Source organism: Camelus dromedarius, chromosome 27 (genome assembly GCF_036321535.1).
Source record: "Camelus dromedarius isolate mCamDro1 chromosome 27, mCamDro1.pat, whole genome shotgun sequence".
NCBI lineage: Eukaryota > Metazoa > Chordata > Mammalia > Artiodactyla > Camelidae > Camelus > Camelus dromedarius.
This window is the reverse complement of record NC_087462.1, coordinates 20097200-20114196: the sequence shown is the minus strand read 5'-3', so window position 1 is coordinate 20114196 and position 16997 is coordinate 20097200. Positions and strand designations below refer to the sequence as shown.

Here is a 16997-nt window from a genome sequence, read left to right as displayed (position 1 = left end):
AGCGGGGGCGGGGACCGCGGCTGCGGCCGCCTGCGCGGTTCCGGGTGCTCCTGCTGCGCGCAGCCCAGGGCGCACTTGACCTGGGTCGGGCTGCGGGAAAGGGCGGGTCTGGGGAGAACCCCCTAGCGCCGCGGCGTCCTCCAGCTCCTCCTCCTCGCGGCCGCCGGAGCCCCAGCCCGAGCGCTAGCCGGCTCCACCTCGCCCCCAGCCATGGCTTTAGCCAATTTCCGCCGCATCCTGCGACTGTCTACCTTCGAGAAGAGAAAGTCCCGCGAATATGAACACGTACGCCGGGACGTGGACCCCAACGAGGTGTGGGAGATCGTGGGCGAGCTGGGCGACGGTGCCTTCGGCAAGGTTTACAAGGTGAGGGCGCTGGGGGTAGGTGGCCCGAGGCGCGTGGAGCGGCTCCGGAAGCAAGGGGCGCTGGCCCTGGTCAGTTTGGCCACGATCCGGAAGACTGTAGAGGGGCTCCCCGGCCCCGAACTCTGGGTTCTAGGCTCCCGACCTGGTGACCCTTGTTCTTTGCGGGTTGGGAGTGGTGATGGTGGTACCCTCACTCAGCCCAGCTGAGTCCCTGCGCGCCAGACGCCTCCTCTGGGCAGGGCTGCTGCCCCCGAGCTAAGTTTCTGAGCACTTCCTGTGCGCCCCGCACGGCTCTCGGCGCCGCAGGGGGAGACAAAGGGGCGCTTACAGGACTTTAGCATCCGAGACGAGACATCTGCGGTAAACCTGTGATACTAGGAATACTTTTTAAGAGATGCCACCCAGATCCTGGTGAGAATACCGAAGCAATGGAGATAGAGAAGCTCGGCTGCATCTGGAAGGGTCGAGACCGGTTAAGTTGGGGACACATCTGAAGCCAGAGACGGGAGAGACAGGAAAGGGTGGGAGGTCTCCAGAGAGGTGAGGCTTGGAAATGTGGGTTGGGCAGAGGGGGGAGGTCAAAGCCTCGTGAATCCTGCGCTGCAGGGATCAGATTTGATTCTGTAGATGAGTCACAGCTGGGGAGTCTCTCAGACTGCAGTCACCTTTCCCCTAGAGGAGTGGAAGCCGGAGAGCATTTGTGGAGGGGTAGGTGGGGCAGAGTGGATTAATTCTAGACACGCTTGCAGCAGGTCAGTATCTAGTTCCTGCTCCACAAACCAGGTTTGTGAACAAATTCTGAGTTGCCGAGTCCTGTTGGGGACCCAGACACTTAGGGCTTGACACCGCCCTTTCCGTGATCTTTCCTCCAGGAAACCATTTACTGAGAGAAACCAACATGTTAAGCTTGTGGTACCTCCAGATGGTCACCTCCTTCCTGAGCCACCATCACCCTCTTTGGGGGCGCTTGTGGCTTATAGACTACTCTGACCTCAGGATTGCCCTTTTAGGAGGCTAGACCACAGAGAGGGCTTCTCTACCCTCCCCTGGTCAGACGTGCTCTCTTTTCCTTGAAAGTAGCCTAGAGCTTAGTTACCAAAATGTAGTCCTTGGACGGGTAGCATCAGCATCTCTGGGGAGCTGGCCAGAAATGCAGAATCTCAGGCCTCACCCAGACCTACTTAATTAGGATCTGCATTTTAACAAGCCCCCCAGCTGGTGGTTAAGCACATTAAGTTAGAGAAACACGGCTCTAGGGGCAATTTTGAGGCCAACCAGGCCCATCTGGATGCCTGTTTTGTTACCTTACCACCTCCTCTCTGAGCCGGCACTTCCTGTGAGAGGGTAGAACCCCCACTGAGCAAAGGTTTTGTGGTTGGAGAGGCCAGCCTCTGTCACACTCATACCCGTGGCTCTCTGCTGCCTGAATTTGCTGTCCTTCTCTGCCTGAGGGTTCTTACGTCTTGGAGGGTAGCCAGCATATTCTTCACTCACACATCTTTTCTTTACCCTTCTCAGAGCTGCATCTTCCTCCCAGTGGCTCCAGGAAGCTGTCCTCAGCCTTGCGGCTCTCCCAGGACACCCTGCCAGTGTCCTTGCCTTCCCCGGGTGGAGCATGCTCTTCTAGGCGTGCTCTGACCACCATGAGGGCAGCTGGACCCTTGACCAGCTCCCGACATCCTCCACTTTCTCCAGAAGGTTCACTCGGTGTTTTTAGTGCGTGCTGCTGGATCTCACTAGTGGTTATTCTCTGTTAGGGGCTGGCTTTCAATTGCAGTCTTGTCTCCGTCCCCTAATGCATCCTGGCTTCATATGATTCATTTTCTTTCAAACCTAAATGCAGAACTTTGCTTCTAGGCTGGTAAGATTTCCCCTTGTCAGTTTCGATCGTCATTTCTGCCTGCTTTAGCCCCCAGAACTCCCCTGTACTACCCTGGAAGTTTCATACAAAGGAGCCCATCTGATTCACAAGTTATTTTGTCTCCTCCTGGTTCTCCAGGGCACATGGACCCTTTTGAAAGTGAGTCTAGTGCTCAAAGCTGTGAGCTGACTGTGCCACAGCTCAAGACCCCCCCACCTCCAAACCTATGATTTTCTCACAATTAAAACAAGGGAAAGCTAGGCTAGGAGAGCTGTGTGATGGCTGATACACCTGGACAATTCATTATGTTCCCTGCCTGGCTTTAGTGTGTGACCCTCTGATCTAACTCAGCCTCGTGTTATGTGCAAGAACACCTTGGCCCAGGGTGAGGAGGGACGAGAACTCGAGGCTCTGGGCTGAGTTTCCAGCTGAGGAAGACCCATCTTGGATCAGAGATCGCTGTGACTGGTCTCTCCCACCCTGGAGAGGTGCTGCGTACTCAGCCCCTTCTGGTTGAAGTTGAAGCAGGTATTCCTTTACTAAAGACTCTAATCTTGGACCATAACTCCTTCCCCATTTCAGTGTTCTCAGGCATGGCCATCTTGGCAGCAGAGGCCAGAGGTTCTGCCTAGGTGGTGGCCGCCACCAGAACTTCCGTTTTGACAGGGCACTTGGGTAACCAGTTGGCGGTGAGCTGGGGAAGGGATGGCCGGCACCATCTCCTCTCCCTGTCCCAGATCTGGCAGATTTTTCTCCTGGCAGCCTAGGTGGTGAAGGCCTTCCTGAGGATTTCCCTGGTGTCGAAGCCATAGAAATCCCAATTTGTCAGAAGCTTGTCAGGGTCGGACTCTGAGTACGGATTTCCAGACGAGTGTCTTGCAGAGGCTCAGAACCTAATAAACATGAGCAGCCTCACGATAAGGAGCCTCTTTTTCTTTCTTCTCCTTGATAAGCCATCAGTTGATCTTGGGAGGAAAAAAGGGAGTGTAGGATTGATTTTTGTGCTATGTCAATTTGATTCTCAAATTGATTTCCAAAGAAAATGGTCTCAATTTCATTACTAGATACAAAGTAAAAGTCATAAGCTATACTGTTTCAAAATTCTTGTCCTTAAAAATAATCTTTATTCTGAAGACAGGATGGAAAGGGAAGTGTTTGATACAGTGTTTAATGGAAAAAAGCTGCCTAGGGCAGGGTGTGCTGGCTCTCATAGCTGTGGGTGAAACAGGTCCTTACATGCCGGACACAGACAGGGAGCATGTGGTCGTGAAGAGCTTGCGTTAGCAGGCTGAGATGTTTTTCTGCTTCTTGAAAATTGCTTTAGTTGTGATTTATGTTATCTTTACGCTTTTAAAAGGTTTATGATTTTGCAAAATTAGGAGTAAAGTACAAATTTAAAAAAATTTTTAATTAGAAAAGAAAAAAAATTACCCTGTCTCATCAATTGCTGTTGACAATCTGATGTATTTCCTTCCAGGCTTAGTTGATTTTTATGGAGAAAAAGATTTTTTAGTGCAGGGTTTTGATCATGCCTACCTACAGCGTTTATGCCATCTTTCATTCTGAAAGCTTCATCCTGTATTATTCTAAATGCTTCGCACAGACCTTCTGGGATGCCTCAGTGCCCCCATTATCTTAATCTTCTTGGATATTTAAGGAATCCCCACACTTTTTTTTTTTTTTTTACTAGTAAGTTAAAATTGATTAAATGCATATCATGTGCCAGGCGCTATGCTTAGCCCTTTACATAATACAGTTCTGCTGTAATGTAAATTTGCCTTCCTAAAAATCCCCGAACTGTGCAAAATTATGCAATAAAAATCAGAAGCCTTGTGAGAAAAATGGGGCTAAGGGCATGACACTCAAAAACGTCACCTGGAGCATGTTAGAAAAAAAAAGAAAAGATAGGAACCTAAAAGCAAGCAGCACAGTTTACCCAGGTTTTGCAGATAAGAAACACAAAATTGTTACAACTGCCAGCTAAACATTGGCACTTGCCACCTGCCTCTGCAAGGGCTGGGTCCCGTTGGCACTTGCCGTCCACCTCTGCTTGGATTAACTCACGCGCTGCTGCAGCTGCCGACCTCCAACACACTCTGAACGGAGTTCAGGGCTGAGATCAGGAATGCAGAGCTCCATGCTCTGGGAAAACTGGCAGAACAGGCCTTCAGATAGTTAGATATTTTCAGGAGAAGATTTATGAGCCCAGATTCTTGCGTCTTCTCATATCTAGAAAAGCACTAAAATCATTAACAGTGACGTCTGCTTCTCGTGACCAGCAGCAAGCCTCTGCCTTAAGTGTGTGCTTGACTGCACGTGCCCCCCTTCACTGAAATCATATCTAATACTGAGTGTCCCCCCTGCCTCTTTGGAGCAGTTCCTCAGAGCTGTCTGGGATGCTGTCTCCCAGGCTACAGTCCTCATTTTTGCCCCCAGTAAAACAACTCACGTTATGCTGTTTTATCTCAATCGATACAATAAATATGGCACTTTGCCAGGAAAGAGGCCTGCAGGCTGCTTGTGGCCGTGGGTGGGAAGGGTTGCAGCTTCTGAAGCGGTGGCAGGAGGGTTATCTGAGATCAGGTGGCAAGGTGGCCCCCAGATGGGGTGAGCGTGGCTCAGAGGCAGCCGACAGAGGTGTGAGGTGTGTGCCTGCACCATTCCTGTGTTCTTTGGCGGCTCAGCCCACCGGGGTGTGGTTTTCTGCATTCACCTAGTGTTTCTGGTGGGCAAAACAACACATAAGCCATTGCGAATTTAGTGTTTTGATAAAATCATTCCCTAATACATCAGAGGTGTTGGAACAAAGTTGGTGTTTTTAAAGTAAGCGTTATAGGAAAGCTGATCGGATATTGAAGAACAGCTTTGCTAGTAAAGTTCTTTTTTATATTTTAAATCATTTTTTTTTTAGGCTAGACTCCCAGAAGGGAATTACTAGGTTGAAGGGGTGATGCCTCTTTGAGGGTAATTTTGAAAAGAAAATGAGATTATCTGGAGGAGACTCTAATTTGAAAAGATACATGCACCCCAGTGTTCACAGCAGCACTACTGACAATTGCCATGACAGGGAAGCAACCTAAACGTCCATCGACAGGTGACTGGATAAAGAAGTTGTGGTGTATATATACAGTGGAATACTACTCAGCCATAAAAAGTGTAAAATAATGTCATTAGCAGCAACGTGGATGGACCTGGAGATTGTCATATTAACTGAATTAAGCTAGAAAAAGAAAGAAAAATACCATATGATATCACCTATATGTGGAGTCTAAAAAAATGACACAAATGAACTTATTTACAAAATAGAAACAGACTCATAGACATAGAAAACAAACTTGTGGTTACTGGGGGGAAGTGGGTGGAGGGATAATTTGGAAGTACCGGGTTTGCAGATACTAATTACTATATATAAAAAGATAAACAACAAGGTCCTGCTGCATAGCACAGGGAACTATATTCAATAGCTTGTTATAGCCTATGATGAAAAAGAATATGAAAAGAATATATATATACATAACTGAATCACTATGCAGTACACCGTTGTAAAGGGACTATATGTAATAATGAAAAAATTTTTAATTAAAAGAAAATGAGATAATAGAGGCCCCCTTTGCCCTCACTAAGGGCCCATCCTCGAGTCCTCTGGGACCCCACAGGAGCCCCGGGTCTTGGCAGTGACAGCCCTTGGAGTGGGAACGTCAGGTGCCCTTGGGCTCAGAGAGCCATTGTTAACTGGCATCCTTCAGATGTCACATCCTGCCCTGATGCCTGTGCAGACAAAGCAGAGGCCGGGGCCAGCTGTCAGGCCCTCCCACCCCCTCCCAGGCCAGGCCTTCTCCTTTCACCTCTTCTCTGTTCAAGAGTTTTAAAGCCTGGGTTTCCGCTTCCTCCAGGGGCTGCTGGCTGCTGAGGGAGGTCTCCATCCCGTGCGCCTCCCCTCCTCCTCCGGAAAGAGCTCTGCCCTCAGGCAGTAACCTTATTTCCGCTCAGCCTAGTGTTTTTAAACACAAGTCCATGCTATTGTGACTGGGTTCCTGGCTCAGTCCTAAAACCAAGGTGGCCCCAGCTTCCTGGGGATGTCGCCTGCCCGGGGGTGGGGGGGGTCTACTTGGGTCTGGAGCAACTGATTTAGCGCCAGCCACGTTGAGGCTTATTCTGGCTGGTTCCAGAGCAGGCCCGGGTGAAGTGAGCCAAGCAACTAACCATGCCGCCAGCCCCCACCTCCACCCGGGCTCCCCTGGCCTCTGGAGGTTACCTGGACCAGGGTGACATCCCCAGGGACTGCCACCCCATGGCCCCCAGAAAGCAGCCAGATGGTCACTCCTAGGTGCTGCTGAGGGCAGTGGAGCAGGGGAGTTCAGGGAAGAAATTGGGGCCCAGTAGGGATCTGGGTTTCAACTCCAAATGAGTGATCCTCCATCTCTGAGCCTCAGGCTCTTGTCTGTAGAGAGGAGGTGATAATTTGGAGGCCAGTGGAGGGCTGAGATGAACTAGGGAGGTGTAATTTATTTTGGCAGCTGACCCCCACCCAGGAAGCGGGCAGGAAAGGAGGACAGGTCATTGTGGTTGACACTCTTGGTATCAGGTGGAGAAAGTCCAGGCTCCCTGTCTTGGCACTGTTGACATTTGGGTCAGCTACTTCTTTGTTGTGGGGGCCGTCCTGGGTGTTATGGGATGCTAGCGGCATCTCTGGCTTCTACCCACAGGAGTACCACCACTGCCTGCACCTCCCCCTCTATCCCCTAGTTGGGACAGCCAAAAATGTCTCCAGACATTGCCACATATCCCCTGGGGGGCAAAATCACTCCCGCGGTGCACTGCTGCCTCATACAAACAAACACGCCTCTATCCAGTTCAGCAAACAGGCCTTGTTCACCTGTGTGTGTCAGGTCCCTGGGTGGGTGATGAAAGATTCAGGCCCTGCGTCCTGCCTGCCCCACACCCCCAGGGCCTGACCAGCCTCTTGCAGTGTGAGAGAGGAGCCATCTTTGGATGGTCACCAGGTGGGGGAGTGGCTCGCCCACACAATTGGGGGATGAGAGAGCCAGGCTTCCTGGCTGCCCAAGGCCAAGGTGGCCGTCGGTGAGTGAGGGCTGAGACAGAGTGGCCACGCCTTGGTGGCTGGAGCCAGTTGGGGTGGGCGGGGAAGTCAGAGCTGTGGTTGGAGCCCAAGTCAGAGCCCAGGGAGGGGAAGTGACTGATGGAAAGTGACCAGCCCAAGAAGGAGATGTTGTACGTGGGTGGGAGGCACTGAGGGTTCGAGACAGCGAGGCCTGGTGGTCAGCAAGCAAGGAGGGCGGAGAGGGTGAGGTGGGAAGGGACGCTCACGTTTCCCAGGGACCACGATTCCCAGGATGTTTCTCATGGTGCAGGAACTTGGATGCTTTCGCGGAGTCAAAGCCTGGCCCTCCCTCTGCAGGCTGTGTGATCCTGAGAAGAGTATTTACCTGTGCCTCAGTTTCTGCAGAATGATGACAGGAATGGTACCACCTCGTTGGGTTGCTGGAGTGTGAAATAATCCATGTAACCCCTTGGCCCAGGATGCCAGAAAACTCAAATAGGTGTCAGCCATTCGCAGGAGCAGTTGAGCACCTCCTCTGTGCCAGGCTCTGTGGGTTCCAAGGTGAAAAGGTGAAAGGAGGGGGAGCTGGGTTTTGCTCCTTTCTTATCTGTCCATCATTTATTCTCCTACTAGCCCCGTGAAAGGCAGGGGTGAGTAGCCTCACCTGATGGAACAGAGGCCCAGAGAGGTACAGTGACTTGCTCAGCGTCGCAGCTCTTCTGTGGCAAAGTGGGGACTTAAACCCACATATCTCTGGCCAGGAACCAGTGCCTTTTCTGCTGTCCACTATGGAGGGGAAGACAAAGAGGTTTGCTGGGAGGAGAGGGTCCGGGGCACTTCCGTGTGGGAGTGAGCGTTTGTGAGCCCAGGAACGTGACCCTTATCGGGAGCTGTCTTAGCCTCAGCTGTATCTGAGCACCAGGATGGCGGTGGTGGCCTCCGATGCAGAGGAAGTGGTGACGGGCACGGGCAGGCCCAGCAGAGGAAGTGGCAGGGGAAGGGGGCCGGCGTCAGGGTGGGGAGGCTGGGTGCTCCTGGGGCCCTGGTGGGTGTGGGGCCGCTGGTGCCACAGCGTCCTAAGGTGCTGAGCCATCCTGTGCGCTCCTGGCAGGGCGCGGGGGCGGGGGGGGGGGGAGACCAGGGCAGGGAGGGACATGTCAAAGAGCTTCCCCCATCCCCCTTCCCGCCCCACCATGCACTCACTCACTCTTTCTCTTCCTCTTTCTCTCTGCCTTCCCCTTTGCTGCAATTTTGTTACCTTCCTTCTCTTACAGCTTATTTTTTCCCCCCTCGTAGGCTATACCAGAACCAGAATTCAAGCCCTAAGACTCAGGGGTCGGGGGTGGAGAGTTAACCACTCTGCTGGTGACTAAAGAGTTAACAAGAGCCAGCCTCCAAGTCTAAGGAGGATGGGGGTCCCTGAGAGGCTTTGAAGGAAGCACACACAGCCCTTTCTGCCTCAGGACCTTTGCACTTGCTGTTCCCACTTCTTGCCACTCTCTTCCTATGACTCTGCATGGCTGGCTCCTTCTCATCCTCTGGATCTCAACACCCGTCTCCCCTCCTGACCACAGTGACAGCTCCCTGCTGATTTCCTTCAAAGCTCCTGTCGCAAACTGGGATTCTCTTGTGTGTCTCCGTGCGTATTTTCTTTCCTCTCTGGAGGAGGCAAGGTCCTGGAGAGCAGGGAGTTATCCATCTTTTATGGATAACAGGCCTGTGGTAGATACTCAGTTAATATCTGCTGAATGAATGGATGGTGAGTAGTGACTGCCAGACCCAGGTCCCCCCTTTCTCTAGGCAGGCCAGCGCTGTGGTGACGCATGCAGGGACTGAAATCAGTTCTGAGCTTTCTCCTAGCTTTGTTGCCTGCTTGCTGTGTGACCTTGGGAAAGTCACCTCGCCTCTCTGAGGCTCGTATCTTGAGCTGTAAAATGAGGAGCACAAGAGGGCTTCCCTTGGAGGATTTGTGCAGATTAAGATGTGTGTGGCCAGCCTTTAACACGGTGCCCAGCGTGGAGGGAGGAGACGCGAAGGGGACTGTTGTCATTGTGATGATGATTTGTGCCAGTGGACTAGCTCGTCCGGAGGGTCAGATCCCCCTGAGGCCCCTTGCTCGTTATGCCGGGGGCTGCTCCTGGGTAGACACTGGTGTGTCAAGTCCTGGGCTCGGCCTCAGGCTCACAGCTGTGTTGTGAGGATGAAGGTGATTCAGTGACAGCAAAGAAGGCTCCGTCCAGCCTTTGAGACATTTGCTGCCTTGGGAGGGCGGTCTCAGCTCCATGCACACCCCGTGGCTCATCGGTCTGGGGTAGCTGAGGCCACCCTGGGTGGCCAGAAGAGCAGCGCTTGCATCCTGGAGGGAGAAGCCAGTGCCGCTGCCCCATTTCCCTTCGCCCTCCTTCCTGGAAAGCTCCAGCCTGTCTGGTCTGGCAGCCCAGGCCCAGTTCTTGGCCCTCTGAGGCGGTTGCCACAAAGCTGGCTTTGTCACCCTGTGGAATGACCCCATCGGAGCTGGCACGCCTCTCTAGCCTTGAGAATCCTTCTCCCTTTGATTTGCATCTTGGTGCGCTCTGGTGCCAGGTTGGGGAGGCTTTGCTCTTTCTCAACCCTCCTTCTCTCTTGAGCGCCTACGTTTAGGTGACAGGTGTTGTTGCTGGGGCCAAGAGGAGGTGACCGGTGTGCCTCTGTCCATGAGGGACCTGGAGCCCCAGGTGCCGGTGCCGGCATCCCCGTCCAGAGCCGCTCATCTGTCTGAGGCCCGCCTGCCGGGGCCAGCAGGGTGCTCCTGCAGAGGACCCCTGGACCACTCTGTGCCTCCCGCCAGAGCTCTGCTCGGAGACTCCAGACTGGTGGTGCTTTTCATCCTGCAAGTCCTAGGACGGCCCTTGTCATTGCTGCATGACCTTGAGCAAGTGATGACACCCCTCTGAGCCTCAGTTTCCTTTTCTGAAAAGTGGGGCTAATACAGTTCCTCTTATAAGCAGGACCAAAGTGTCTTCACACCTGTAATCTTATGAGGCCAGCTCCCGGGGACACACAGCCACGATACAGCAGAGCTTTTTTTTTTTTTAACTTTTCTTTTTTTTTTATAATTTTTTTTAATAGGGGGAGGTAATTTTAGGTTTATTTATTTGTATAAGTTTTTTAAACAGAGGTACTGGTAATTGAACCCACGACCTTCATGCATGCTAGGCGCACACTCTACCACTGAGCTATACCCTCCTCCAAATCTCAGGCTTTTGGACGCAGCACCACTTGACCAGAATAGAGGGTCTGAGGAAGGGGATTGGTTAGATCTACGGTGGACCCACCAATCAGCCTGCAGTAATTGGAGAGGATGCTGTGGACGAGCGTTTTGTGATCTGAAGGGCTGTTCATGACATATTGCTAAGTAAAAAGGAAAGTGACAAATCAGTGTGTACAGTTGAATCCTGTTTTTATAAAGAGAAAAAAGAGTGAATGACTACGGGGCGCTCACTCTGGCCCAGCCCTGCTCTAAGCACCTTTGACATATTAACTCACCGAATGCTCACAACAGCCCGCGAACCAGGAACTGCTAACATCTTTTCTTGTTTTTTGTTTTTGTTTTTTGTTTTGTTTTGTTTTTTTAAATGGAGGTACTGGGAATTGAACCCAGGACCTAGCACATGCTAAGCATGGTCCCAGCTAACATCTTTATTGTACCAAGCAGGAAGGTGAGGGACAGAGAGGTCACATTAAGTCCCTGGGGTCTCACAGCTGGGAAGAGTTACGGTGAGATTGCCAGACAAATCCGGGTATATCCACACCGTGGAACACTGGGAGGAGGTGCTCCAAGATGCTGGAAGCGGTTATCTCTGGGACTAGCCTGGTTTGATTTTCTCCTTGGTACCGTTTTATTTTGAAGATGCTCTTGAACAAGTGCAGGATGCTTTTAGAGTAATGAAAAAAATAGCACCCACAGTACTGTGGATTGAAAACACAGGGCAACCTCAGCCTGTCTGAGATTTGGGGCTGACTGGAAAACAGGGTGGAGCACATGATCCCCCAGGCTGCAGTGAAGATTAAGTGAGGTGAGGCTTATCAGGTGCTAGGGTGGTGCAGGGAGCCAGGGTGGCCTGGAGAAAGGCACCTCCTGCTCTCCCTCCCCTGTGCTGTCGGTCCCAGGCCGCCCGCCCCCCCGACTCAGCACCCCGTCCTCTCCCAGCCCTCCTCAGGGTAGAGGGAGCCTGGGAAAGGAGGGAGCAGTGGCCTCAAGGAGGCAGAGCCCATGACACCTTCCCCCTCCTTTATAAGTGATACACGGGGTTGGATTCCCCAGCACTTTTGAAGAGCTGAGATCTGAGAGCTCCCACATCCCCAGCCGAGCTGGACAGGTTGTCCAGGTTTTTGGCCAAGGCCGTGACATGGTATCTTCGGGACCAGCCCTGTTTGGGTTTTAGTGTTTTATTTGCTGGCCCAGGAGGATTTTGAGGCTCAGCATTTCCCTGCTGGGCCAGGATGGCCTGCCAGGCTTCTCCCCACCCCCAGGGAGAGAACATTAAATGCTCATCATTGGAAGCCACGTCACTCCTCTGCTTTTGTGCTTCGTAATCTTTGCCATCCTTAAATGTCACTTGTCCTGAAACTCAGCTGTCTCGCTTGTCACTGAGCTGAAACTTGGCCCGGTGATTATTGATCAGGAAGTGGTTTCTCTCATTAACTGTGTGTGTCCTGGCCCCATCAAAGACTTTGGCTTCACCAAGGTAAAGAGGGCCCATCTTCCAAAACCAGAGGACAGGTTAGATTCAGGAATCTCAATGTGTCGAGGAGAAACTGGACATCTTGTCACTCTCCTTTCTTCTCTTAAGTAGAGGGCCTCTCTGCTGGCAAGGAGGTACAGACAACAGTTCATCTACCCACCAACCCATCCATCCATCTATTATTTTAAAACACTTACTGAGTTTTTGCTATGAGCAGATACAGGAATAAATACATTGGTGAGCAAGATAAAAATGGTTTTAGGCTTTTGAAAACCAAAAATACACAGTCCCAAGTGAGGGCAGTGACATCCAATAGCCAACTGACTAAGGCCTGGTGGCTCATGAACTTCCTCATGTGTCACTGGAATTGTCCGCATCTCCATCAGGAAGCTGAAGTCTAGCTTTCTGCCTTCCCCAAGGGCACTCAGCTGGTAAATAGTAGCATTGGAGTTTGAACCTCTGTCCGATGCTGTTTCCATTCCATAAATCATGATAGAAATGTGCCCATTTCTAAGTTTGTCAAGATGGAGATATTAGATAGAGTAGGGCAGGTGCCTGTGAAGATAACTTTCTTGGCTATGGTACAGAGGAAGGAAGAGAGGCTGGTGCTCACAGAAGCCAGCACCAAGGTGGGCTCCAGTGCCTTTTGGGAAAAAGGAAGACTTGATGAGTGTCTACTGCCTAGACGTCTCTCATTCCTTTATCCCTCTCTCATATCTGTCTATTCTCCCATCCACCCATTCATCCTCCTATGCACTCACTATCCCGTCTGTCTGGCCATCCATCCATCCATCAGTCCATTTACCCATCTTCCCATCCATCCACCCATCTATCCATCCATCCTCTCACACACCCAACCTTCTATATACCCTCCCTCCCTCCCATCCATCCATCCATCCATCTACACACACTTAACAACTACCCACCCTCCCATTCATCCATCCATTCACCCACCTGCCTATCTGCCCAACCATCCTCCCATCTTCCCATTTGCTTTCCCACCCTCCCATGCGCTTACCCATCCACTGGCTGTTCTGTTTCCAGCTCTGTAGGATAGAGCAAAATGAATCAGATATGAGCTTAGCCTCTCAGAGCTCACAGCCAAGTCAGAGAGAGAATCTGTGAGCACAAATGACTGGTGGCACCAGGAGGTCTGTGATGAAAGCTCCAGTAAGACACAAAGTTCTAGTCGGGGAGGTGGGGTGGGGGTCGGGGAATGTTTCATGGCACAGGCTGTGGCTGAGTTAGACTTTGTGGGGTGGTTAAACAGGTATGGGGAAGGCCCTCCAGGTGGAGGAAAGAACATAAAGGAAGGCATGGAAGTAGGAGGCGGTCGAGCACTGGCTGTGGCAGGTGGTGGTCGCAGGAGTGGTGGGGTCCTGGAAGAGTGGAAGACGGGCAGATCACCAGGGCCACAGTGCCGGGCCTGGGAGTTTGGGCTTTATTGTGTCCGCAGAGGGGAGTCATGGATGTTCGCCCTAAGAGGGTTTCTGGTTGAAGGCAGTGGGGGAGGAGGTGGAGGAGGGGGACAGGCACACACAGCAGCTGGGTAGGGGCCTCCTGAGGTCTCTGAGGGGAAGGGGCACTGGGCAGAGAGCCAGACCTGAGTCAGGTCCCGGCAGCTGCTTCCTAGCTGTGTGACCTGGGACAAGTCACCTGGGCCTTTGTTTTCTCTTCAGTAGGAGGAGGAGGTGGCACCTCTGTGGCCCTCATGGGCCTGTGCTGGTAAAGGCAGGCGCTCCTCCTGCCTCACGCAGGCCTTCTTCACCCTTGACCCACAGCCTCGGGAAGGCCGGGCTGCTGTGCACACGGCTCCACTCATGCCTGCTGGCCGGGGCGGTGGTGGAACCTGAGCCCCAGGCCACATCGCCGCCATCCTGGCTCTGTCTGTGGCCCTCAGGCCACCCTACTTGAGTTGATGTTGGGCCCTTCTCCTGCACAGAGCTGGTTCTGCTGCAACCCTGCTTCCTTCCCGGCCTGGATCTCCTCCCTCCTTGATGCAGTTGAAGCCTTTCCCACGATGGGTAACAATTGTCACGCAGGGCCACCACAGCCGGGTATTGTGGGCCACAGACCAAGACCCTCCTTGGTTCCAGTGGCCTGAGCTGCATTTTTTAAAATATCTTTATGTTTTACTTACTATTGTATTATTTAATTATTTCATTTTGGTGGGGGGAGGTAACTAGGTTTGTTTATTTTTGGAGGAGGTACTGGGGACTGAACCCAGGACCTTCTGCATGCTAATAAGCATGTGCTCTACCCTCCCCCCGAACTGCATTTGACGCATGCCTGGTACAGCGTCCAGAATCAAGAGGACGGGGGAAATCGGACCCTTTCGCCTTGACAGCTCCCTGCTTTGCCTCTGACCCACCTGCCCACTCTCTGCACTCAAGCCTTTTGTTTCTTCCTAGAAAAAGAAATTCCTATTTCTGAGGGTGGATCTGGGACACGCGAGTGAGGTTTAGATGCTCCCTCACCTCTGTGTAAATGCTTTTTCTGCCAGGGGTAGCCTTGACTGCAAAACTGCCTACTGGCTAGCAGTTCCTGCAGTGATGGGACTGTTCTGTATCTGCTCTATTCTTATAACCACATGTGGCTTGGTAGCCAGTAGCCACAAGTGGTTATTAAACACTTGAAATGTGGCTCATGTTACCAGGGAACTAATTTTAAATTTCCTTTAATTTCGGGTAATTTAAATAACCGCATGGAGCCAGTGGCTACCATCTTGGACAGCCCGGCTCAAGTGGGTTCCTGAGAGGACAAGGGTGCCCGTCTCTGGAAACATTTAAGGCGAGGTCAGGATGAAGCGGTCACTTTCTGTGCCCCAGCCCCAGTCTGTCCTCGCTGGGACCCCTGTGGGTCGCTGCCAGGTGTCATTGGGTGGGAGCAACTGTTAGAAACCACTTGTATTTCTCTCTGTCCAAGAGGCACAGTTTCCCCAAAGTTGTGGCTTAGCTACAGTTTTATTATCCAGCTTTGTTTCCTGATTATTATGGCTTAAATATTTTTTCTCATTACTGTATTATTTTCCTGTTTATCATTTTAAAGGGTTGCTTAATAGCCCCCTAAGTGAATTGAACCATCATCATCCTATGGTTGAGCATTTAGGTTATTTCGACTTTGTGTGTGTGTGTGTGTGTGTGTGTGTGTGTGTGTGTGTATGTGCGCATTATTGTGGGCTAATATGAACAAGAGCCTAGTACATTTCTTCTCTTGTCTTTTTGGGAGTTACTTCCTGACCTGACATTCTCAGGAATGAGGGCTAATAGGCTTAAAAGGTATTTTCAAGGCTCTGAAAACCCATTGCCAATTTTCGTCTCTGCACGATCGAATCTGTTTATATCCTTGTCGGTAATGAGTTTGCTGGTTTTACCACCTGGGTGGTTCCCAGCACTGGAGGATGCCATTTTTCCTTGCTTTGTTGATTTAATACGTGTAAAATGATCTTCTCCACTTCTTTGGAGGAAGAGCCTTTTGGCAGAAGAATCCCATGGTTTCTGTTTGCTGGGGGCCTGTTAGTAACCATGTTTCCCATCTGGATCCCTGATCCTGGATTATCAGTTGGGTCAGGTGCTCCGGGAGGCCTCAGTCAAGGTCACTTTGTAGGTCATGGTGCACTTGGGGGTGAAGGTAGCCCTCCTTACACAGGTGTTGTGTGGTGCAGTGCTTCCATCTGTGTCTGCTCTCTGCTGGAACACCCCCAGAGATGGGGAGCTCATTTCCTTTTTGGTGGCAAATGACAGTCACAGACTCAAAAGGAAGCTTGTTGACCTCCTTAGAAGAGTCTAAGAGCAGGCCCTGCCTTCAGGATCAGCTGGCTCCAGGTGTCCGCAAACCCACAGCATTTGCCCTCCTGTATTTGTGGCTGGTCCCGTCTTGGCTTCATCTTCAGGCAGGCTCTCCACAGATGGGCTATAAGACCCTCCAGCCTTCCCTTCTTCCGGTTTAGCAACTCCAGAGAAAGAAAAAACTTATTTTCTGATAACTTTAGCAAAAAACCAAAAAACCACTCAGGTGCAACCCTGTTGGCCTGCCTTGGTTCACACGTGCACATCTGAACCACTGGCTGTGACTAAGAGGGACAGGACCAGGTGGCCTCAGCCCTCGTGAATCCCTTGCCCTGAGAGTGAGGGAGAGGCTGTTCCCAAGGGGAACTGGAGTTGTGAGTCTGCAAGGGAAAGTGGATGCTGGCTGGTTCCTCTGCTCCCCCGCTTTCGGATTCGTTTCCAGGCAGCAACCCCGGCTCCACAGCCTGAAGTGATCAGTGCCCCGGAAACAGGCCCTTCCAGGCCCTTCCGCTTCGGTGCGCTCATGTGCCCTGTTCTGGTTCTGCAGATAAGGCAGCTGTCACAGAGGGGACTCTGGGCACTGCGTGACCTTCACAGACTCAGTTTCCCCATCTGCAGACTGGGGCCTGGGAGTGGGGTTTGGGAAGGATGGCTAAGGTCCTCTCTGGCCCCTGAGTTCTGTGGTATCAGCCCTTTCCCTGGAGGAGGAAGGAGGGACACAGCAATCAGCCTGCAGCCAGGAGGGAAGAGGAGGGCCTGGGGGCCGTCCCCAGCTGGCTGCCGCTGTGTGGTTGCCTTTCAGGGAGCACGCACCCCCTGACTGGGCTGGATGGGCCCCTTGGGTGGGGCAGGGCTCCTGCTGGGAGGGTAATCCCCACCTCCATCGGGCTGGGCCCCCGTACTGCACAAGGGGGAGGATTGTTCCCGCAGAGGTGCTGGGGCCAGAAGACACAAGCGGCCACTGTGTGTCTGCTCTCGAGGGTGTGGGCTGAGGCGTTAGTCACTGCCGGCCAGCAGTGGAGGACTGGGTGGGGGCTCCCTGCGGCCTTTGCTGGACCCGTCTCGCCTCAGCCAGTGGGAGAGTCGGACGTCAGAGGCCACAGACAGCTACTTGTTCTTTATGCATCTCCTTAGCTGTCAACTCCCACAGGTGCCCAGTCCATGGGGACCAGCCTTAGCTTTCCAATACCCACCCA

General features: G+C 52.2%; 1 protein-coding gene and 1 long non-coding RNA gene across 3 annotated transcripts in view; one reads left to right on the top strand and one right to left on the bottom strand.

Moving 5' to 3' along the window:
* The first annotated feature begins 6 nt into the window (after positions 1 to 6).
* Positions 7 to 16997, top strand: part of STK10 (serine/threonine kinase 10) — a 106139-nt gene continuing 89148 nt past the window's right edge. Inside the window, exon 1 of one of the 2 annotated variants that reach the window (XM_010980425.3) lies at positions 7 to 366. In XM_010980425.3, coding sequence (XP_010978727.3) covers positions 211 to 366 — 156 coding nt within the window. In that variant the 5' untranslated portion in view covers positions 7 to 210. Of the gene's footprint in view, positions 367 to 690; positions 839 to 16997 lie in introns of those variants that run through there. The other variant, XM_064480091.1, reaches the window with a different exon arrangement.
* On the bottom strand, positions 3069 to 8263 carry LOC135319479 (uncharacterized). Its single transcript, XR_010378115.1, has 3 exons — positions 7954 to 8263; positions 7675 to 7836; positions 3069 to 4949 (listed from the first exon to the last, which is right to left on the bottom strand). It is a non-coding gene; the product is annotated as an uncharacterized LOC135319479 (long non-coding RNA).